At 36.9% G+C, this 25,743-nt stretch overlaps 1 protein-coding gene across 1 annotated transcript in view; it reads left to right on the top strand.

Annotated features, from left to right (window-relative positions):
- LOC120226840 (cadherin-12) overlaps window positions 1-25,743 on the top strand; it is a 98,424-nt gene that overhangs the window by 53,941 nt on the left and 18,740 nt on the right. The window contains exon 5 of the mRNA XM_039225006.1: window positions 16,074-16,210. Within this exon, the coding sequence (XP_039080937.1) occupies window positions 16,074-16,210 (137 nt within the window). The remainder of the gene's footprint in view (window positions 1-16,073; window positions 16,211-25,743) is intronic.

Raw genomic sequence — 25,743 nt, forward strand, 5'->3', positions numbered from 1 at the left:
TTCTCGAAACGTGTTGGTCAAGAGAGAGCTCTAAAGAAGCACATTTGTTTCGGGAAAGAGAAGAGAAATAGCAATTCCTGAGTAGCCCTCCATGTCGGGTTGAAAGCTGGTTAATTTACTCATTGGATTCAACTTGTTCTACATGTCTGTTCTACAACAGGATTCACATTCAGCTTAAGTCCAGAAGATTGTATTTATTAGCAGTGTTTGTAGGGGCATTCTCCAGAATCGGCTCCATTAGTAGTTGTTATATATTGACCTGTCATCGTTCATCAATCCTATTCTTAAGACCATGAGTGTGCTGTTGATAATTATGAAACTGGGAAATTCCTGGTAAGTAGATTTATGAGGAATTTTGAGAAAACAAACAGTTACAGAAGAAGTATTGAAGGCTGTAAATAAAGTAACAGAAAAGTAAGTAAATATGGATTGAAATTCCTTATGGTACAATAAATGAGAATTCTGGAACATGGTGAAACACGATATCTAAGGAACATGCTAAATTATGAAATTTCCTGTATATTCTATCTTTGAAGGTTGATAAGAGCATGATGGGGTCAAAATATGTATAAAATATGAACTTAATGCAATATGTAAAAAAAGCAAAAGAAAAAAACCCACCGCTTGGTAAAGGGGAAGTAGGGTTTCAGATTTCCAGATACAGGAACATGTTTACAGTTTAAGACCCTGGTGTGAGGAACAAAGAAAAGCTATGTTTTAGAGAAACAATTTAACTGTAAGACTGATTTTTTGTTCCTGGGGGGTGAGGTTACTGTTAGAGGAGCTAGTGTCTGACAGGAGCTACTGTATATGGGATAAAGTGGCACTGCTAGTCTGCCTTCTAATGGCAGCAGCCTGACTCACCAAAGCTGTAGACACAGATGGGTCTAATTGATCCCCGTGAGGGGTTGTCAAAAGACAGAGCCACTTTTGAATCAACATGAAAGCTGTCTTCCTTCCATGTCCTTAGAGTAAACAATAAGCTTGCATCATGTCAGTTGAGGAAACGTAGGGTATGAATCATCGTATTTTTGGCCGGAAAACATGTCTGCTCACTTAAGAATGATAGTAAAAATATGTTGTGAAAAGTAAGCATCAAAATGTGAAATTACCTGACATTTAGGTACACTGTTTTCCTTTGCTTAACTGTCTTTTCACAGGACTACTGTACAAAGCATTAATTCAGAGCTACGTTATTCCATACCATATTGTTTTAAGGTTTATCTATTTATTTTGAGAGAGAGAGAGGGAGAGAGAGAGAGACCACAGTGGGGAAGGGCCAGAGAGAGAGAGAATTCCAAGCAGGCTTCATGCTGTGCAGAGCCTGCTGCTGAACTTAATCCCACAAACCATGAGATCATAATGTGAGCTGAAATTCATAGTCGGGTGTTTAATGTCCTGAGCCACCCAGGTACCCCAGTATTATTATTTTGTTATCGCTGAGCACAGAGCAAAGAACCAGAATGCAATGACATTAAGCAAGGTTAAAACAATTTGAAGAAAGATTCAATCGGGAATAATGATTATGAATGTAGTTGACCCTTGAACAATGTAGGGGTTAGTGGCTCTGACTCTCTGCATAGTTGAAAATCCACATATAACTTGACCCCCAAAATCTCTACTAATAGCCTACTGTTGACCAGAAGCCTCATGGTTAACACAAACATGCATTAACATATATTTTGTGTGTTATATGTATTATATACTGTATCCTTAAAATAAAGTAAGCTAGTGAAATAAAAACATTATTAACAAAAGCTTAAGGAAGATAAAATACATTTACAAAACTGTTTTGTATATATCAGAGATGACACTCATATAAGTGGACCTGCACAATTTGAATCTGTGTCGTTCAAGAGTCAACTGTATACCATACCTGGTGCCCCCCATCCCAAGCTTAATTTCTGGTTATTGTTTCCTTTGCTCTTCTAGCCTTTGCCATTAGATACATTGATTTCCTGTCTCTACTGTTCTATTTCCTATGACCCTCCTATTATATAGTTCATGAGAACAGTTTCTAGTGAGTCAAGTGAGAATGAGTGCGCCCATCACTGGTGCAGTGAGGGATTTTCACAACAGTAGCCTCTTAAGGTCAGAAATGAAATTTAAGGTATATCATCACTATTCAGTGTCAGAGGCCGGCTCTGGCTTGGGTTCAGGGGTCCCTGAAGGATGGACGGTGTCGGCAAGGGAGGAGTGAGAGAGCCCTGAGAGTCTTTCTGGTCACCAGGCAGGCATCTCCCCTCTGACTGGGGCTCAACTTTATTTTATAAGTGTTTGGGGGATGGCACAGAAGTGGCGTTTGCCTTAGACAATGATTTCTGATAAACAAACTTCTTTGATATGTAAGAATTTCCCAGAACATAGATTTGTAGAAGACTTCTGCATGACCTTTATCAATAGTGAGATAGGTGATTTAGATGCAGCATATCAGACAATGTTTTTAGCCTAAGAGGGTGAGGTTACTTCTCTGTGAGCAGGGGTCAAGCAGGTCTTTCAGGAAACACCTTTGCTCCCATAATCACAAAAGAAGTTCCTCAATAGGTTCTTCCACAGGGAGCCATCAGCATATTCAAGGCCAGAATAAGTCACTCCAAATACTTGATAACAAATGCCTTGTGGTGGGGGGTGGCTAGTGCTCCAGGCAGAAACAGTTGGGTGAGGGTGGATATTTGCCCTTAACTCTAAACTAGGATCTTTGTCTCAGGGCCAGACTCAAGCCTCCTTTATTGTGTAAGTCTTGGATCTGCAGTGCCCTTAGGAAGAGCCTTTTAACAATCATCCAAAATGTTTTCATCTGAAATCTCTTTTGAAAAGGCAGGAATAGACTTTTCCTTATGAGGAATCTGTATGGGGAATATGGGTCTGATCTGGAATATTGTGAGGCCTGGTCAATACCAGCAGCCTCATTTCCAACATGAGCCAGTAGTAGCAGAAGGAGATACCAGTTTTCGTTTCTCATGGCAGGAGCTGTGCAAACGCTACCATTTCCTCACTATGACTCATCCAGCGAGGCCGGTGCGGCTCCCAGCAATTCAGTAACACTGGATATTAGTATTTGTTTTGAGTATGAGTGATTTGTAAGGTAGAAATTTTAGTGGATAATTTTGTTCTGTATGTCTCTTTTCTTTTGTTCCAAAGATGTAAACATCTTAGTTATCCTATGAATTTTAAAAGAAAATTTAATCTAATTTTGTGTATATAATGAAAAAACATGGACAATTTGGTTCTAAACTCAATCTATGTAAGTAGTATGGGATGGTAAGAGTTTAATGACTCAAAGTAAAATTTATTTTGTGCATATAAACTTCCATATGTAAATTCAAACTCACAGAATTTAATTGAACAATTATAGCATTCTTTTTTCATGTAACCTTCTTTTGTTTAATGGTATTTCTAACCAAAACCTACTACTTAAAACAAGTAATACAATTAATTAATAAACAGAAAACCATTATCTATTATCATAAGTAGAATGTGGTATTTAAAATAATTAATAACTGGTTGTTAAAATAGAAATGTTTATCTGTGTCCTGCTTGAAATTATCTTAAATCCCAAATCTGGTGTGTTCACAACACTTTTGGAAAAAATTTCTGTAGTCAGTTGGAATTGATTTTTTCATCATGAATTAAGAGACTATCAACGTAGCTGATTTTACCTGAAAGCCCTTTCCAATACATCAAAAATCTTATTCTATGGGCAGAAAGTTGAGCTCAACTACAAAACAGTCTTGGGGAGTGAGAGGAAAGAGAGATCCAGATAATCAAATGTCATCCAATAGCAGCAAATATAATTTACTTTCAATGTTAATTAACTGGTAAAAATTCAGCGACGCCTGGGTGGCTCAGTCAGTTGAATGTCCAACTTTCGTTCAGGTCATGATATCATAGTTCCTGAGTTTGAGCCCCACATTGGCATCATGCTGTCAGCACAGAGTCTGCTTCTGATGCTCTGTCCCTGCTCCTCACTCCTAGCTTGCACTCTCTCTCTCTCAAAAAAACAAAAAAGGCAAAAATTCAAACTTCAAAAAATCACCCACTCCCAGACATTAATACATTCAGCATCTACTACAGTGTAGAAATTCCACAGTCCCTTTTTTCCCCCAAAGTTTCTTTGAAATATTCCATAATACCAGGTTAATTCTGTCTGCTTTTTATTCTCATATTTACATTTATTTGTTTACCATATCTCTATTTTTTTCACTTAACACTTTTTATTCTCCATTTTTCACTTATTTAGTGATTTTTTATAGGATTAAATGAGGTATTGTTATAAAATAGTTTGTTTTTACATTTTTATTTTTTAAAAAATTTAAATAGGTGTTTTGAATATTTTTTAATGTTTATTTATCTTGAAGGAGAGAGAGATAGAGCACAAGCAGGAGAGGGGCAGAGAGAGGGAGACACAGAATCCAAAGCAGGCTTCAGGCTCTGAGCTGTCAGCATAGAGTCCAACATAGTGCTCAAACCTAGGAGCTATGAGATGCTGACCTGAGCCAAAGTGATGCACTTAACCAACTGAGCCACCCAGGCACCCCATATTTTCACAATTTTAATATTTGTAGAGAAGCTTAAGTTTACAGCAAAACTGAGAAAAGGTACACAGATTTCCCCTATATCCATGGCCACCACACATGCATAGGGTCCTCCATGACTGACATCATCTACCAGAGTGATACATTTGCTCCAATTGAACCTACATGTCATAAGCACCCAAAATCCATAGTTTGCCTTAGGACACATTCTTGGTTCTGTACGTTCTGGGGGTTTGAATACATGTATAATGACAGGTATACATCATATTCTTACCACACTAAAAATCCTCCGTGCTCTATCTATTCATTCCTCCCCCAGCCCTACCCCTACTAAGCCCTGTAAATCATTCATGTATTTATTGCCTCTATAGTTTAACTTCTCTAGAATGTCAACTAGTTGGGGTCATACAGTATGTAGGCTTTCCAGGTAAACATCTTTCTGTTAGTAACATACATAAAGTTTCCTTCATATTTTTTTTATAGCTCACCAGGTCACTTCTTTTCAGTGCTAAATACTATTCTGTTGTCTGGATGTACCTTAGTTTATTTGTCCAATCACCTACTAGAGAACATCTTAATTACTTTCAAGTCTTGGAAATTACTGATAAAGTGATTTAAAGATCTATGTGCAAGTTTTTATGTGGAAATAAATTTTCACTTCCTTTGTGTCAATACCAAGAAGTGCATTTGCTGGATCATGTGGTTAGAGTATGCCTAGATTTGTAAGAAGCCACTACATTGTCTTCTAAAGTGGTTGTACCATCTTGCATTTCCACCAGCAATGAATGAGAGTTCCTGTTTCTCCACATCCTCACCAGAATTTGGTGTTGTTAGTATTCCAATATTTGGACATTTTAATAGGTGTGTAGTGGTATTTCATAGTTGTTTTAATTTGCTGATTAAACAGCATAAATGGAACATCTTTTTACATCCCTATTTGACATCTGTGTATCTTCTTTGGTAAGATTTGTTCATTTCTTTGACCAGTTTTTAAAATAAGTTGTTTGTTTTCATATCGTTGAACTTTATGAATGTTAATTTTTCCCTAGTGTGATCAAAATAAGCAGGGAATTCTAGTAAAGGTGTTGCCTTTCTTTAATAATGTCAACTCCAGATAAGAACCTATTGTAAGTGGGACTTTCTGATGGATGAATAACTCTATAAAAGCATGTCTAAAGCTTATACATACTCAATTATCTGAGTTTCTGGCTAATGGCTACCCAAGGAGATTAAGGAGATATTACAGTTATGCAAATAAAGTCATAGATAAATGTATACAATTCAGATATACCAGTAAGTGATGTTCAGCTCAGAATTACCATTAGGAGCTCTGAAAATGAGGTTCACCAAAATTTACCTTTTCTCTTTACCTATTCTAACTCATTTCTCCTTCCTATCAATCTTGTGTTTCTCTTATTTTTCATATTCACTAAAGACACCAACCATATAAGACTCTATTATGGTACTTACTATTTTTAGCTTATTGAATACATATGTATTCACTTTTTAACAACCATCCACAAATACACAAAATGAAAAGATACCTGATAATCAGGAATATTTCTTTATTCTCTCACATACTACATGCAAAATTTAATGAGTCTAAAATGCTTTTGAAATATTTACACTAATATATAATGAAATGCAGTAATGAAATCTAAAATGTATATGTATGCATATATGTACATTTGTATTTTTCCAAATTGGCCATAAGCAGATCTAGGTACATAAACATAATAGATCTTTTTTTTTTTTTTTTTAACTTTTGAAGAACTATGTGTTTAGTTGTAATGTTTATAGGGCTGTATCTCTGCTATCCTAATACAATACAGTCAAGACTATACTCTTTCTTCTTCCTCTTCCTCTTCCTCTTCTGCTTCTGCTGCTTCTTCTGCTTCTGCTTCTTCTGCTTCTGCTTCTGCTGCTTCTGCTTCTTCTGCTTCTGCTTCTGCTGCTGCTGCTGCTGCTGCTGCTGCTTCTTCTTCTTCTTCTTCTTCTTCTTCTACTTCTGTAAATGGTTTTTCAAATCCTTAGCTTTTATAGAGTTAATGGAAGCTAAATGTCATCAGTACTTTTGCAAGTAGACACCATACAAAAATCAACTTTGGACAAATAATTCCCTAAACACATCACAATAGTAAAGAAGTAAAATAGGGAAACATCCCCAGATATGAACACTTTAAGCTGTACCTGTAGTGCCTAATTACACAATTTCTTTTACTTTTTCCCTGAGTTTCTTTGAAATATTCCATACTATCAGGTTCTATCTGCTTTTTCCTCCCATGTCTATCATTCATATATATTATCTCTATTTTTCATTTAATATTTTTGTATTGTTTATATAGTTATTTTTCCTGCATCCTTCTAGTGATCTAAAAATTTGCAATATATATTTTGGTGGTACTTAATCTTACCTAACGTTAAAGATCAGGTTGTTTCCACTTAGAATTAATGAAGTAATTCATTAAAGATTCTAATAAAGAGACTAACACATTATTTCTTTTTCTTAAAGTGAGCTTTAAAAATGCTTCCTTATGTAGAGTCCAGTTTCTCATTTTGTATAACTCTAATCACTCTTTTGTATTCCGGTTTATATTATTTAGCAGAGAGCAAACTAATTTTATATTTATGGCCTGTTTTCTTAGAAAATACTGAAGACTCAGATAGCAATTGGGAGAAAACATTTTATCCATAAGGTTATATAAAATATTCATTAAGATAAAACAGTTAATCCTTTTTGAGCACTGCTTGCCTTATCTCTTTACTTTAGCATTCACAATGTGAATTTTAATATGTATGTTTGCAAGAGACACATTTGATAAAGGACTTTTCTCTAAAACATACAAGAATTCTTTAAAGTCAAGGATGAAGGAGATGAAATAGAAGGTGAGAAACTATTTTAATGGAAGGCAATAGAATTGTGTGAACAAAAGTAAAGAGAATAGTTGAGTTTGGGTGAATTTCATTTTCAGATTTCTTAATGCTAGTTTTCAGTTGTGTAATTTATCAGAGACTTGATTTGCATATCTGTAATCTCTCCTTCATCTCCATTAGCCAGAAACTCAGCTAAGTTTCTGTGAGACAACTAAGTATATATAAGCTTTAGACGTGCTCTTATCCAATTATTCATCCATCAGAATCTCTCATTTACAACCAGACCTATTATGCAGTTGACAATGTTAGAGAAAGGCAATGACTTTACTAGAATTCCCTGCTTATTTTAATTGCACTAGAAATGAAAGAAGCATTCCCTCTAAATTTACATCAATGGAATGATTAAGAATTATTCATTTGAGAGGTTGTTGATTAAGAATTTATCTTTCTATGAATAATAAGAAATCCCTTTGTGAATAAACTCATTTTGTTTTTCTCAAATGACCAATCCATTGACCATCAATAAAAAGGAGCTACTGCAAAGAACATGTACCAAATGGACATGTTTACTTTTATTTACTTTGGTTGCTACCATATATAGTGAATTTGGTTAACCATCAATATCTACTGACATCATAATAGCTAATTTGTTCCTGGATTTACACTGAGCACTTTCGTCAGATTTGTTGAAATATAACTGACTTTATTTTACAGAAGGAGAAACTGAAGCCCATGTAGATCCAATTCTATTTTAAGCAAGAATGAGAATAGGATTTAACCATAAGCAGCCAGATGCTAAGGATCAAACTAATTGCTCCCTTTCTTCAGTGTAATTGAAATACTCATCTAAGTTTGTGAGTTGCTTTGTAATTTTTTAAAAATTGTTGAATATATAATTAAACTTTCAAATTTTCAGTAGCTTATTAAACAAAATTGGTGGAAAGTCAAAATAAGTCAGTAAAAATGTACAATTATTTAAAATATGGTAACCATGGACCTTATTATACACTTGAAAGTATTCTAAACATTATGTTTCCTTGATTTAACTCTTACAGCAATTTTCACTAAATCTGAAAAATTTTTTTTTTTTAATATTTTTATTTATTTCTAGGAGAGAGAGAGAGAGACAGCATGAGCAGGGGAGGGTCAGAGAGAGAGGGAGTCACAGACTGAAACAGGCTCCAGGCTCTGAGCTGGCAGTCAGCACAGAGCCCGACGCGGGGCTCGAACCCACGAACCGCGAGATCATGACCTGAGCGAAAGTCGGACGCTTAACCGACTAAGCCACCCAGGCGCCCCAAAATCTGAAAAATGTTTAATTGAACTATGACAACATTGATATTTGTCAGGCTGGAAAAGCAAAAGACAAGTTACATAGTTGTTATATTAAGTTTTTGGTATGTATTGAAATAAATTTTTTATTATTTGAGATTCAGTGACTTTTATCTTTTTAGACAACCACAAAGTTCTTATAAGATTTAGACATAATTGAGGATTTATTGACAAAATTTAATGGATCTATGATACAGACCTACAAGTCTAGTTTATATGTAGATTGACAGTCAATTATGTCAATGATGAATTTATTTTAATTTTAGACAAAATTGTGTTATTCTAGTGATACACTCAAGGAAATCTCAATGGCTAAGCATTTGGATACTAGTTAGGATGATGGGTTACTTTGAAGCCTATCCTATTATATTTCATGTTAACTCCTCAAAATGACAAAACAGCCAAATTTATATATATATTTTTATAACTGACTTTTTTTGGTTTACCTTTTGCCTGGTGGACGTTGCTGTTCTTTGCTTCATCTTGAAATGCTGCGGGAGTACCCCATATAAGGCACACACATTTTATAGCTCATTCCCTACTTTCTATTTCTTTAATTGGTTTTGCAAAATAGCCTTTTCTCACATTTATTTGAAATTTCATATTATTTTGATACTTAAAGATCAGTTTACTATTTTTAAAATTTTTATTTAAATCTAAGTTGGTTAACCTATAGTGTAATTTAGTAATTCATAATTTACGTATAACACCCACTACTCATTCCAACAAGTGCCCTCTTTAATGCACATCATCCATTTAGCACATTCCCCCACCCAAGACTCCACCAGCAACCTTTAGTTTGTTCTCTGTATTTAAGAGTCATTTATGGTTTGTCTACCTCTCTTTATTATCTTATTTTTGCTTCCCTTCCCCTATGTTCATCTGTTATGTTTCTTAAATTCCACATGTAATACAAATCACATGATATTTGTCTTTCTCTGATTTATTTTGCTTAGCATAATGCACTTTATTTCTATCCATGTTGTTGCAAATGATAAAAATTCATTCTTTTTGATCAGCAAGTAATTTTCCATTATACATACATACATACATACATACATACATACATACCACATCTTCTTCATCCATTCATCAGTTGATCGACATTTGGGCTCTTTCCATACTTTGGCTATTGTCGATAGTGCTGCTATAAATATTGGGGTTCATGTGCCCCTTCGAATCAGCACTTTTGTATCCTTTGGATAAAATCCCTAGTAGTGCAATTGCTGGTTTGTAGGGTAATTCTATTTTTAATTTTTGAGGAACCTTCATTCTGTTTTCCACAGTGGCTGCACCAGTTTGCATTCCCACCAGCAGTGCAAAAGGGTTCCACTTTCTCCACATCCTTGCCTACAAAAGATCAGTTGCTTTAAATATATCATAAATATAAAGCCCTCTCCTTAGAAAATATTATAAGACTATTTAATGAGTTAAGAAAATGTGTGTCATTTTCAGAGTGCAAAGGAGCTAAAGAGTAAACAAACTGCAAAGAGGAGATGTAGGTTTGTTATCAGAAAAAAAGGAAAATAAAAGCTGTCTTTCAAATATGATGCCTATATATGGGTCTCAAATGGTAAAGAATTCTAGTTAAAATGTCTCTGGCTCAGAGACATTTTGTCACAGTCACTAGAGAGTAAATAACTCCCAACTGTCAACTGGATCAACAGGCACTTGATTCAGTTCAAGAGAGTAATTATGTGGAAGGTACCTGTAAAGGGCTTCAGAATTAATACATTTGAATAGTCAAGGATACACATTAAATGATTCCATGCTTGAAATATCATCAGACTATTATTAACAAAGTCAGGTGTTTTATAAAATAATGCAATTCATACATACAAGTATAAGATATGGATGCAACAGTAAACTCGGTGATGAATCCTGACTATTCTATGGAAACTTATGTAACAACAAAGCAAAATACAATTATTTCACTGTTCTCATTGGAGAGAGACTATTAATGCCAATTAAAATAGATAAATTAGATAAAAGAAGTAGGAAGATAGAATTTTGTAATAAGGAAGCAATAAAGCTGCCTGGAGGGATTTGCTAAGGCTTCATGGAGAGAAACATGGGCAAAGTCATGATCACATTTTCCTTATTTAGTCAGCTAGTACTGTCCATATTTTGTAATGCATGAGAAAACTGAAAATTCTGTTTAATACTGAAGTTTTTAACAGCAGAACCCAAACTGAATCAATATTTGCCTAACCTTTACTTTCTTCCCACTAGAGCAAGCTGCTTCAGAGGCTCCAGGTATAAAGCTTTGGGGGCAGATAAAGTTGGCATTTTGATACATAAAGGGATACACAGTCAGAAGGCCTTATGTGACTATTTAAAAATAAGTTAGAAGGTTCCCCTTCACCAACATTTCTAGCCATTCTGACAGATGCAAGAATAGTATCTCATTGTGAGTTCTATTTGTATTTCCCTGTTGATGAGGAATTACAAACTAAGAAAATCTTAAGCAACCTGGAGGTAAATTAAAATATAACAACTATAATTTTAATAAAATGTAGATTATGATGCATCTCTCTTTCTTTAAAGATGTATTTATAAACATATTATGTACTTCCAAATAGAAAACTTAAAGACACAAAAGTTATGCCTTTCTTAAATGATTATAATTTTATAAAAATGTTCAGTTTCACATCAAACAATGAGAGAAGCTCTCTAAATCATCTATGATATAATTTTTATATTTACTAAGGGAAAGTTAGAATAAGGAGATTCTAACTCCTTTTGTTAAAGAAAACAAAAGGAGATTAATAGGAAACTAACAAGTACAATTTAACAAGTTTGAGAGAAATATTGGGATTTCTAAGAAAGAAATTTAATTGTGATTCTTGATGAAGCAGTTATAACCTAAGTGTTGTTATATCTGGCTTAGGTTCTCAATAGAATGTTTGTGGAAATAAATTGAACTGAATTTATTTTCATTTAATTATATTCCACACACAAAAAAAATTAAAAAGAAACAAAACAAAATAGTGACTAAGACAGAATGAAGAGATTTTGATTATTATCATTTAACAAAAGAAAATTTTCTACCTTAACCTGAATCATTACTCCTACATCTTTATTGCTTAAAGAATGAAATGTAATACTTTTAGAGTAACTCTGGACCATCAGGTACTTTTTACAAAATGTGTTTGAGAATTTAGCTTTTCCATTAACTGTGAGAAAGTTATTAGGCAAATTAAAAGACACAATTTTAAGGAGAATGCTTACCTAATGAAGAGAAGAAAACTTTTTAAGGCATTTCTGAAAACTCATTTACAGAAAAGTAATAAAATTGTACCCTGTCAAGTGGTCTGAACAGATTTGGTTAATGCTTTAATTTTTTATTTCTATTCAATTGTGGAAACAGGTTTCTTAGCAACAGTGGCTGCATACTTATATGAACTATACATGTATTTCATTATATATAGATCATAAACACCTTTTTAAAAATTTAAATCTCGTCTACTTACCAAATAGGGGTAAGATGATTCAAATTCTATATTTCAGGGATTTTCTCATTTACACAGGTGGCTGAGGCCAAATTAGACAGTTCATGTTATACTTTTATAAAGAGTTGCAATTAAAATATCATTCTCCCCTTAGATTGGCTGTGCATTGTGGCAAACCTAAAGTAAACATGTCATCTACACTTTAGAAGAGTGTATGTCCTGAAAAATAATCGACACATTTTAGAACAGGGTCATCTTCTATGAAAATGTCTAGTAAATGTAAGAGTAACTCTATTTTCGCTTCCTCAATGTGGGTCGTTTCTTAATTGCTATATCGGGCAACACATCACAATTTAAAATGGTGGCTGTTGCTTCATGGTTATTGTTCAGTCAGGCACAGGTATCAGTCAGTCACCCTAAGGTAGGACATCAGGCCAATGACAGGACCTAGTACTAACCTACAGTCTTGGAGTTTGATCAGTTATGGGAAGAGTCTGAAGATGCTTAACTGAGTAGATAATGTTCAAATAAGTTTCAGTAGTACTCCAGAAGGAGATAGTAAGTTTTCCGGAAAGATAACATCCAGAGAAAGGAGGTACCAAAAAATATGGTGATGGAGCTAAAAATTAGATGCCAGACAATAGTGAATGAGAGCCAAACACAAAACACTGTTGTGTGAAATAGGGCCTGGATGTTTGTGCTTATGGTTTGTATTTTAGGGCTTTGTGTAGGAGCTCTGTGGTACAGGTATTTTAAAGTTGAGGGCTGTGAATGTCACAGCTTGGTTCCAGGAGTAAGCATGTTTTTATGTTAGGGATTTTTTTTTTTTTTTGTAATCTGGGAAGTAAAACAAAATAATCCTTAATGTGGAAAGAGAAAGGAAGGAAGGGATATACACACACATGTACACACACGCATGATTCTATGCTGAGCCCCATATATTTTATGTCATTTCACCTTTACAATAGCACTTACTGTTATACTGTTAGGTGAGTATTATTTTCCAAATACAAGAGAAAGACTAGGTATCAGAGGGGAAAGATTTTGAAACCAAAAAACACACTCTTAACTAAAAGAAAAAAATGATGGTTACCAGAGAGGACTTGGGTGAGTGGATGGTGGCGTGGGGGGGTGGAGATGGCACAGAATATGTGATGGGGAGTAAGGGGGGCACTTACTGTGATAACCACCGGGTGTTATATGGAAGTGTCGAAACACTAAATTGTACACCTGAAACTAATATTACACTGTATGTTAACTAACTGGAATTTAAATAAAAACATAAAAAAAGAGAAATCATCAACTTCCCCTCCCTAAAAGATTGCAAATTATCCCCCTTGATAGTGTTCATTACCCATAGAATCATGTCCAAAGTCCTAAATGTACTTTATATGACCCTCCTTGACCTAAATCTTTTAACTTTTTCCATATGACTGTGCATTTTAGATATTTTTCCCATGATTTCCAGCAGTTTACTGTTAGTTTACCCCGCACACCATAGTTTTGCTATGGCTGTTGCAGCTTTCTGAAATGCCTTTCCTCCTCTCCACACTTTGCCTCTATCTCGCTCTTCTCCTGAATAATTCCTGTATCACTTTCTAACGTCAGCAAACATCATGTGAAGGAAGGTTTGCCTGAACCAACAGGTGTTGAACTGGGTGTCTTCTCTGCCCTATCCGGCACTGAAATTACCTGTCTGTGTCTCCCTACTGACTTCTCACTGGTGGGCATTGTACTTTACTGTATGTCTCAACTCTAGGAGAGTGTCGAGTGTAGAGTAAGGCCTCAGAAAATATTTGGTGAATTGTACAATCGGACCTAGTTTCTCTACACCAACAATTTTCTCCAGAAATGCTACAGTCACTAAGGAGATTCAGTAGCAAGGTTCTTCTAAATTATTCTTCTGACCAATTGAATAAAGGTACTGGAAAAGGGTTTTGTGAGAAAATGATTTCTTGTTCGGAAAAGTGGATGATGTGATAGGGAGAATTAGCTCTATTATACTCTGTCCTTTCTGACCTTTAAATATGCCTTAACTTTATTATTTATTTATGTGTTTATGTGTTTATTTATGTATGTATGTATTTATTTATATAATATTAATTTCTGAGAGTATTCCTCCCATCCAAGTACTAATCAGGCCTGACCCTGCTTAGCTTCCGAGATCAGACGACACCGGGCGTGTTCAGGGTGGTATGGTCGTTCTGAGACTATTCCTATGAGACAGGATGCAACATTGAAATCATAAGACATCAATGCATTCTCACCCATCAAATCAACAACAGAAATATCCAAGGCAGATTAACGGCATGGCTCATAATCTGACTCCATCTATAAAAGCAATTGGTTTTAATCTAGCGCTGAAATGAGATGCAAACTAAACTCAGTTTAATTCTTTTTATGTTTTTGTTTAATTTTTGACAGAGAGACAGAATGTAAGTGGGGGAGGGGAAGAGAGAGAGAGAGGGAGACACAAGCTGAAGCAGGCTCCAGGCTCTGAGCTGTCGGCACAGAGCCTGACGCTGGACTCAAACTCATGGACTGTGAGATCATGACCTGAGCCGAAGTCGGATGCTTAACCTACTGAGCCACCCAGGCACCCCCACTAGCCCCAGCTTTAAATAACCAACTTGTCAAAACAGTAACTTGCTATTTTGAAATACATGACTTAATAACTTCACAATGAACAACCAGATCACTTTCTTTGTCCTGGGGATTTAGATGGGTTCATTCGATGATGTCTGTATTGACCTCACCATGATTCCCAGGCTAGAGTAGTGTTGATAAATTTATTGTACATTGAGCCTTTTGATGAACAGAGCTCTTTCAGATTCAGTGCTATTTTAAAATTGGTAAGACTACATAATGACAATTATGAAAAACATTGATGACCTATTTCAAACATCAGCTCTAGAATTTCTATGTGAACTGAGGCACATTCCTTAATATCTCGATGCTTCAGTTTCCTCATAGGTAAAATGGGGAGATGAATAATTCTTACTTTTTAGAGTTTTTGTGGGGTTTAATAAGGTAATACAAGTAAGCATTTAGAACAGTATCTGGCACATGTTAAGATTTCAAAATGCTTCTTACTATGATTGAAAATATGTGTTTGAAAAAGATTTTTCACTCTATATATCTGCAGCATAAGGATTTATATCATTGCAATTTCTGTTTTTTTTAAATTTATTTTCTTGGACTGCTTTAGTCCAGTTTCTTCATATAAAGAAGGTAACATCTGTTGTTATCAAAAAGGTTAACTAATAAAGAAGATAAAGGGACATTGTTCACTGCTTTGTTTTGTTTGTTTGTTTTAGAAAGTTGTACTGATATATAGAGTAATAAAACGACAGTGTCTCCTTTATATGTGTTTGAGGGGAATATTTCTCTATAAATGCCACATTGTCGGTTCCAAAATTGCCCCTTAGTTTCCATAATATGATTTTTTTTTCTATCCGTGGAAATAAAGATTCTACCTCTGTTCTGGCCGAAGTTCTTTGTTGCTGTATCCAGATGCTTCTCCTACCCCCAGTTCTTCCCGCAGCCATTAAGGAATCTTTTACTGCTTGGAAAAGTTTTAATATTCAGCAGGTTAAGGAAACCCATGGTCAGCTTTAGAATTTTCGTCTCTGCTGAGCTTTCAAGGTGTCAAGACCCTAAAATAATATGAACAGCAGGAGCACTAAATCTTTCATTATATCCAGTTTTCCCTTGAGCATACTGACTTTGCAATAAAGAAGCTGTCATTTACACTCTTCTTTATTGCAAGATAGGTAATAGCTACAGGGAGAAAAATAAGGAACTGTGTCAAGTTAGCCTGACTGCCATTATGATTAATGTGTAATCACTGCACATTTGCATCTGCTCTTTTTATATACAGGTACTTCATAGATTGGAAGAGTGATGGGGACAGCTACTTTACAATAGATGGAACTGAAGGAACTATCGCCACGAATGAGTTACTAGACAGAGAAAGCACGGCGCAGTATAATTTCTCCATAATTGCGAGTAAAGTTAGTAAGTATGGCATGGACACAATCAATGTTACACTGCAGTTCTTCGTATTGAACAGTCTTAAACGAGTCCCTGCTGAGGTGTTTTTCATTTTTCGACTGACAGCTGAGTGGTCTCCTGGGGAAACTCAGAAACCTGTTCTTTTTCCTCATAGCGTAAGTCCGGAGAAATTGTGACAGCTGCCAATGAGTCCTGTTCGCAGGCTTGCATGAATATCTAGTAGTGCATTTCATTGTGTGACCTCATCGCTTTCAATGCTACACCCACAGAAATCCATCGGTGTTCCAACTTCTCTCCCATGCCGGACCCCCTGTACTGTAATATTGGGAGCTTTGGACACCAGGCATGAGGAATTCATTATCACGCAAAACAGCCCATTCTGAAATGTTTTCTCACACTGAAGAGAGTATTTTTAAAATCACCCCTCTTCCTTCTCTCTTTTTCATAGAATGTAATTTTAATGTGATTTTTTTTTTTATGAATGTCACTGTGGGATATATAGGAGCTGTAAGTGGTTTTCTTCAAGGTGTCCCTCAGAATTAATAGGATTGCTGTCACTGGTCCCTTGTGTTGGTGTCTGGTTGGTCCAGAATAGAATCCTCTAGACTGAGAGTGACCTAGGACTTACATGTTTGGCTGGACAATGTAAGACATTATCACAGCTTCCTAAGGCAACAGATTAGTCGGGGGGGATGGTGACGTTTGGTTATCAATGTAGTTGTTTGCAAAATAAGTGGGTCTTCCAGTCCCTCTGCTTAGAATCTCCTGAAAGGTTTGGCGAAATCCTTTTATTTTTTTATTTTTTTTAAAATTTTTTTTAATGTTTTACTTATTTCTAGGGGAGAGAGAGAGAGAGAGAGGGTGAGCAGGGGAGGGTCAGAGAGAGAGGGAGTCACAGACTGAAACAGGCTCCAGGCTCTGAGCTGGCAGTCAGCACAGAGCCCGACGCGGGGCTCGAACCCACGAACCACGAGATCATGACCTAAGTGAAAGTCGGTCGCTTAACCGACTAAGCCACCCAGGCGCCCCTGGGGAAATCCTTTTAGAGTATCTCTCATTTTGTTTCCTTCTTATTTTATTTTGTTCATCTGCTACAGATACATTGGCAGCTAATTTCATTTTTCTATGCAAGGAAGAGTTGACTGCGACTATTTCTGCTGAGGGGTTTTTGTTCAGTCTCAACTCAGTGGGGTGTAAATATTAAACAGTTTTGTTTATCTTCAACAATTGTGACTAAACATGAATAGCCAGACATCTATTCTCAGGCCTTACTGACGTCTTTAGCCAATTGCATTACCTCTAGGTTATTCTGATTATTAAAGGTCAGACTTATAATAAAGAACATGCAGCTTCTACCTTGTTTGTTGGAACGCTGACCTGTCATATGAGTGAACTGACTACCCCGAGGCTGCCATTCTAGAGAGTTCACACACGGGTGGTCAGGTTGACCATCTCAGTTCAGCTCAGCCTTCGCATCGTACCTGCCAGGATGTTGGGTATGTGCGTGAGACTGTCTTGGAACATGCTGGCTGAAACCACAGTGGAACACCCAGCAACGCCATGTGAGTTGGACATGTACCCAGACCGGCTCTGCCCAAGTTCTTACGACATTGTGAGAAAGACTAAAACTGTAATTATTTTAAGCAACGTTTAGGGTCATTTGTTGTGACACAGCAATAGATAACTGCAGACTTCAATGACATCATAAGTTGGAACTGTGACCCCTCCATTGTGGGGTACACATTCTCTAGCCTGTCAGAGTGGACAAGAGAGAGGGAGCACACAGATCTCTCTTATCTGTCCTATAGAATGCCATTGGTCACCACTGCTTCTAAGCCTGAATGGACTGGCAGGAAAGGCGGTTGCCCATTGTTGTCTTAAGTGATCTTTGAGTTATCTGACGATGGGGGTTCTGGGCATCCCATCTGCATAGGAACGTGGTATGAGCACTCAGTGGTAGACCTTCCAGCTTCTCAATTCCAGGGTCCCCTTACATAGAAGGCAGTCTTCTTGGGTGAGTTTAGAGCAGGATTTCTCAATTTGAGCTTTTGGTTGTGCCCACTTGACTCTGAGGAAATTCCCAAGTCCTTGTCATGCCGAACAGGTTTTCCACAAGCTGCTCCTCTACCATATGATTTCTCTACAGATAGTTCATTAATCCCCTGTTCTGTATCTGGAAGGTCTCTTTCTCCCCACTGGCCATGTAGACCATCAAAGCCATCATCACTGTGTGAGGGCACTTGAAGTAGCAAGGCTGACACTTCCAGTCAGAGCCTTGGGCTTCCACCATGTAGAAGATGAAAGGAGAGTTTGCATTTTTGCAGTGGAAGCAAGTATCACTGATTCTCAGTTTTTGATTTTTTCATATTTGGAGAAATCTATCTTTTTTAGCTATTGATATGATTAGAGCACATGCTGGCTCTAGAGTTTACTTACATGCAAATTAAGAAACCCTCTCGAATAGGTTCTCATTATTTATGTTGGTCCTTACTAGGAAATAAGCAGAACTGGGATTTAGATACATTTATATATATATACATATATATGTATCTAAATACACATATATGAGCATATATATGTATATATAAATACATATAAAAATACATATATATGGGAATATATATGTGTATATATAAATACATATAAAATATATATATATGGGCATACACATACACACATACAAACATGGAGCTATATATGTATATATGTCCATATATATCATCTTATCCATATATATGTGAACATATGTATATATAAAATGTTATACAATAAGATTGTAAGAGTGATGTCAAATTAACATTTCTAAAATATGTATCTCCCTGATCTGTTCCAGTATCTGTTCAAAGACTACTGTTTATTTTAGAGCCCTCAAGGAAGTCTGCTGGGGTAAATGTTATGCATTGATGTGAAAAATAAAGAGACTAAACATATACCACATGGTAGCTAAAGATTTACAGTAAGAATAGCTTATTGTGGGCTTTATTTTGCTTGAATTTGCAGAGTTTAAAAGTAAAATGTATTCATATTCTAATGCATAAGGCTGTTTTCACTGATCAAACTAGCCAGCTAAGCAGGAAACTATCATCATGGTGACTGACTGAGAAATAAATAGATTACACTTGTACTGCCAAGAAGAAAAAAACATGTAAGTATACCTTATTGCAGATTGAACTAGCATATGTTCCGGCCTGACCCTTACATTAAAAATCTCAGGCAAAATGAAATGTTACAATGATTGAATAACTTCCAATTAATTAAAAAGCAGTCATTAATCAGTTGCTATAGTCGGAGGTCCAAATAATTTATAAGACTCCTAATAATTCTTTTATGCTTTACTGCCTTGCTGTCTTTATGATGCTAATGTTGAGAATTTTAAGAAAGAAGGAAGCTCCAAAAATTCCCTTCATTCCAATTATCAGAAACTATCAATGGATTATTTGCATTGATTGTGGGACAGGTCTAATATCAGTGAATTGACTCACTAGCTGCTACATTTGGGGAAAATTTTGTATGTAAATATATCATTATGAATTGGGATTAAATTGTTGGGTAATTATTTTTTGAGGTTATTTGGTATATAAAGCTATTTTGTTATAACTGTGTTTTACTTCAACATAATGAATAGGACACCACCTTCATATGTACAGAAAAATTAACCTCTGGCATTGCTATCCATAATTCAGACTAAACATAAGTTCATGTGTTCGTTGTCATGAGCTTGCCCTGAATATAATTTACATGCCAAACACTGTGTTGTGGTTTATGACAAAAACAAGACTGAAGTCTATTAAGGATATTAAAGTTTAGGAGTAGTTAGAAACTGACCAAAATAAGTGACAACAGTTCAATTGATGCTCCTTTCCAGGGACTTTCAGTTTAAGGATGTTCTTACACAGCCTCCAGGGAGATGTTACAAAAGGTTATAAGTGACCAGAGTGTGGTCATGTCATGATTAAGAGCTTAAACAGAAAGAAATAGATTTTGTGATACAGTTTTCTGAAGAATTTCATCTGCCTGCATGCCACATCGCTCGCGATGAAATGATGTTTAGACTAAATGAGAAGAAAGCATCTAATTTTTCTAGAATAATCGTAAGCAATAATACTAGTATAAACTAATAAACTAAATAAGTCTTATACCTCAATATACATTCAGTCAAGATGAAGACTATGGTCACGCTGTGAGTGTGAGGAAATGGAGGCTCAGAGCTCTTTCCTTTGCAGCCCCGTGTCACACAGGGGGTGGTGACCAAAAGGGGCTGTGAGTCCTGGACTCTCTCACTCCCCAACAGAATTCCACAGGGACAGTTAATCACATGACTATGCTTTATTAGGTATATTTTAAGTAAGTTTTTAGTTAAACTAGTCATAGTGATTTTCATATGCATAGAGTACCAAATAGTAAAAAATTATTTATATATTTGCAATCTACGTATAACTAAATTGAAATTATATTAGTCTTGATATCTATTGATCTATCTATCTATCTATCTATCTATCATCTCTATCTACCTGTCTATCTATCTAGGTTTGTTGGACTGTTACCTATTACAGTTCTATAGTGAACAGTCACATTTCAGAAATTTGATATATACTGACATCTATTAACTACTTGTATGAAATCACCTCTTTTAAAAAACTGTTTATTTATTTTGAGAAAGAGAGAGAGAGAGTGCACACATGTGCGAGCTGGAGAGAGGCAGACAGAGAGGGAGACAGAAAATCCCAAGCAGACTCTAGCTATCAGCACAGAGCCCCACCAAATGGGGCTGAATCTCACAAACTGTGAGATCATGACCTCAGTCAAAATCAAGAGTCAGACGCTTAACTGACTGAGTCTCACAGGGGCCCTCAAAATCACCTCTTTTTTATAAAATCAATGATGAGTTTTACTTTCCTTCCACATATTAATTTAATTTTGTTGTGATTATATTAAAGACAGTCACTTAAGAAGAGTTTTTAAAATTATAGAGAGTTGAACATAAAGTGAAATGGCATCTATATTCTTGTTGCCCCTAGGTGAATTCAAGGAAAATATACCAATAATCATGGTGCCCATGGGTCATCATCCACAGAAGTTTCCTGTTTTATCAGCTGTATTAAATTCATTCTTGCTTCTCAGTTTAGTCTGTTTTGGAAAGAACATTTATTCATTCATACATTTAATTTGCTAGAATTTACTAGGCTCTGTGTTAAACTCTAGAGGCTTAAAGGTGAATATGGTACAGCTCTTGCTCTCCAGGAATTCAGAATATCTAAGGGCTTCATGGTATTGCAAATATTTAAAATTAATGGTAAGTTTTCTCTAGTGTGTTCTTTGGGGGGAAAAGCTGATTGGCGGTATTTTAAAGGTTCCTTTTTCTTTGGAGATCAGTTTTTGTCACCAACAGCCAAGTAATATTTGACTTTGGTGTAGGTTTTATGAATAATTTAAATGCGCTTGATGGATTGTCTTGGTATAGATGCAGATCACACTGCTGTAATTGAACAGGGCTATTGTTAGATAGGGTTTATCTTAAGTTGTAATTTAAAAGTGAACTAATTTAAAGAGAAAAGGAAAAGAAAGCTTGTGTTATTCATTGTATCATGCTCAGTTTGCACTATCATTCAATTTTTTTTTTTTTTGGGCATAGAAAGCTATGATTTCATTCTTGACATTGTTGTAGTTGCAATTTAATACAATAGTCACAAAATTGAATTTTTAACACCTATAGTTATTCAAAAGCAAATGTCATTTTTAAATAAGGAAGCCTAATAGCTCCAGTGTATTTTAACATATTAGGAATCTTGTGTTTGTTATTGCTTTACAGTTTTCAAAACATTTTCGATTACATTTCTCATTGGTTCCTGGAAATATTCTATTATTTGACTGGTGTTTATTGAATATTTAGTGCAAATTTAAAAAAAAAAAATCCGTACTTTGATCATTGAATATGAACTGTGCTTTCTCATAGCATGGTGGCCAAATAGCAGCCTAAGTGTTACTCTTTGAAAGTAAGTGATTACTGGGGCTCCTGGGTGGCTCAGTTGGTTAAGCGGCTGACTTCAGGTCAGTTCATGGTCTTGGGGTTTCTGAGTCCAAGCCCCGTGTGGGGTTCTGTGCTGACAGGGTGGAGCATGGAGCTTGCTTCCATTTCTGTGTGTGGGTCTCTCTCTCTTCCCATCAACCCCCCTTCACAAAAATAAGTAGACATTTAAAATTTTTCAAAAAAGAAAGTAAGATTATCACACACATGGGCAGATCTCAGGCAGTGTGTCTTCTTCTTCTTTGAGTTCAATGACCTATATCACAGAGCAGTGAAAAGCCTAGTGAGAAGATTGGATTCCAGTCTTGGCTCTGACAGAAAAATGTAGGGCAAGATTACACCAAAATTTTCTCACCTGTGAGTGGGTATTTATAGATCTGTATTTTTCAAAAGTGTAGACTATTGCGGTACTTTGTCAAATGAAATCTTATGTGGAATCTTGATATTCTACATTGACGAGAGCCTTGGATAAAGCCAATGAGTTCTCTTTGCCCCTTTATGCTAAACCCCTCAGTACTGAGGAGCAAGGCGTCAGGAACCAAAGTTCATATCAGTTCTGACTTCTCTTTTAAATACATTTTAGTTTTCCCATCCATGAGCAGGAATGTTTTTCCATTTCTGTATGTCATCTTCCATTTCTTTCATCAGTGTTTTACAGATGTCAGGGTAGGGATCTCTTACCTTTTTGGTTAGGTTTAGTATTACACTATATGTTAACTAACTGGAATTTAAATAAAAACTTTTTAACTTAACAAAAATTAGCTTTTTTTTTTTTTTTTTTTTTTTTTTTTTTTTGAGAGACAGAGAGAGACAGAGCGTGAGCAGGGGAGTGGCAGAGAGAAAGAGGGAGACACAGAATATCTGAAGCAGGGTCCAGGCTCCGAGCTGTTAAGCACAGAGCCCTGATGTGGGACTGGAACCCATGAACCATGAGATAATGATCTGAGCCAGAATTGGCTGCTTAACCAACTGAGCCACCTAGGCACTCTTAAATAAAAACTTTTAAAAAATAAATAAAATTTAATTTTCTTAAGATTTAATAAAGGTTACTATGCTAGTTACTAGCGAACCATTTCTGAAAGAGATTTCTAACTGTAAGTTCCAAAAAAATGGGCATGCTATGTGTCTCTCCCTTTCCACAGATTCTTTTGACAGTAAGGTTGGCATTCCTTCTGTCAAGAATTGGGTTCTGTCAGGGCACCTGGGTAACTCAGTCGACTGGGTGTCTGATTCTTGATTTCCTGTCAGATCATGATCTTACTGTTTGTGGGTTCAAGCTCTGCTTCAGGCTCTTTGTTGGTAGTGTGGAGTCTGCTTGGGATTCTCTCTCCAACTCCCCCAACCAACCCTCCCCTGCTCTCTCTTTCTCTCTCTCTCTCTCTCTCTCTCTCACACACACACACACACACACACACACTCTCTCTCTCTCTTTCTCAAAATTTAGTAAAATAAACATTAAAACATTAAAAATTATGACCATGTTAGGTCATAAAAGCAAGAGTTTCTGTCTGGATTTCTTTTGTTTTGAAACACTTGCCTTTGACCATTAGCCACCATGCTGAGATGAAGCCCAGGCTACATAAAGAGACAATGAATGAGTATTCTTGTCTATCCCTCCACCCAGACCTCTAGCAAACCACCAGCATCAAGTACCAGACATAGGAATAAATAAATAAATAAAATTTCCTTTCCTTTTTTCTTCCTCCTCTTTTCTTCCCTTCCTTCCTCCTTCTCTCCTCTCCTCTTTTTTTTTTTCTTTTCTTTATGGTGTAGGTGCACTTTATTTGTTTTCTTTCATAATCATTCTACAAAATAACAAAGTTAAAACTCAATCCTTGTCAAGAGTGTAAGAACACTCTTTCCCAGTGTCTTCCCCCATCCCCATGTTCCTCAGTTGTGTCACTGCTGCAGTGAATATGGGTAGAGCACTTACTACTTTCATCTCCCACCTAGCCCCAAAATGGAAAAGACCTATTGCCCTGCACTCAGCCCCTCCCTCACGCATTGGTCCAGGTTACACGATGCTGGGATCCGGGAGGAGTTCTGAGTCCCAGAAGGCCGTGGCGAGGACACAGCCCGTGAAGAATACTTCTTCCTCTAATTAGTTGCCCCTATGAACGCTGCTGGGCCCAGCATATCAGTCACAGAAGCCAGCTGTACATACTCTGTGCAGATAGAACCAGAGCCTGGGGCCTCGGCTCCAGGTAAATACAGTTATACTTGAAGAGGCAGTGGCCTTCCTCCCGTAGGAAGGAGGCTGGTCCAAGCCTTGAAGCTTCTGATGAGTTGCCTCTTCTCAGCCTCCTTGCTCGCCCAGAATTTGTTGGAGGTGATGTGGCTACGATGGGCATGATGCCGGGGACAGGCCTTGATGTCTGGTGGGAAGTCCTGGCACCGCTTTTGCCAGGCGCACAGGCAGCTCGGCAGTGGGCATGGCTGCAGCTGGGCAAGGTACCTCTGACTTGTTCCTCACCCTGTCCATGCAGATGCCACACATGGCGCCCTGACCGTCCTGCTCCCCTCAAGGTCCGGGCACTGAAATGGTGCCAGGAGCTCCCAGGCAGGTCTGCCTTGGGCTGAGAACCCTGAGAATAGCTATGATCCCTGTCAGAAGATGATGGAGCCAGAGACTTCCAGAAAGAATCACCAACTTCCCTGCCTTTGTGGCCAATCCCTCCAGGCCAGGCTCTGTGCCCCAGCAGGGCCCTGCTCACCTCCCATCCACAGGCACAGAAGGCAGGTAAATGGGCTCAGTCCCCCACTCCAGGCCACCAGGGGCTATGAGTGCTTAAAGCTCTATCTATCTCCATAGAAACAGAAGCTTCTTGGGGTGCCTGGGAGGCTCAGTTGGTTGAGCGTCCAACTTCGGCTCAGGTCATGATCTCATGGTTTGTGGCATTGAGCCCTGCTTCGGGTTGTGTGCTGGCAGTTCAGAGCCTGGAGCCTGCTTCAGATTCTGTGTTCCCTTTCTCTTCAGCCCCTCCTCTGTTTGCGCTCTGTCTCTCTCTCAAAAAAATAAACATTAAGAAAGACAGAGAGAGAGAGAGAGAGAGAGAGAAAGAAAGAAAGAAAGAAAGAAAGAAAGAAAGAAAGAAAGAAAGAGAGAAAGAGAGAAAGAGAGAAAGAAAGAGAGAGAGAAAAAGAAAGAAGAAAATGAGGAAAGAAAGAAGAAAGGGAGGAAGGAAGGAAGGAAGAGAAACTTCTCTGGAAGTAGCTGCAGCCTGGCACACTTTCCTGTAGTGAGTAAACATCACCTGGATCCCTAGTGACAGGCCCCTTGGACAAAGTTTCTGCCTGGTTAGGGGCAAGGGTTCCTCTTCCAACCATGGACGCTGCCTTAAGGCCCTGCGGGGTCCATTCCAACTCAAGTCCTAGAGAGAATCCTTCTTTCCTTTTAATATATATTTTAACGTTTATTATCTCCTGGATTAGTTATCTATTGCTGCATGATAAATTTTCATCGTTTCTTTGGGGCAGGAATTCTGAAAAGGTTCATCTCAAAGGAATGGCT

Source organism: Hyaena hyaena, unplaced genomic scaffold, assembly GCF_003009895.1.
Source record: "Hyaena hyaena isolate Hyena2069 unplaced genomic scaffold, ASM300989v1 scaffold_1853, whole genome shotgun sequence".
Taxonomy (NCBI): Eukaryota; Metazoa; Chordata; class Mammalia; order Carnivora; family Hyaenidae; genus Hyaena; species Hyaena hyaena.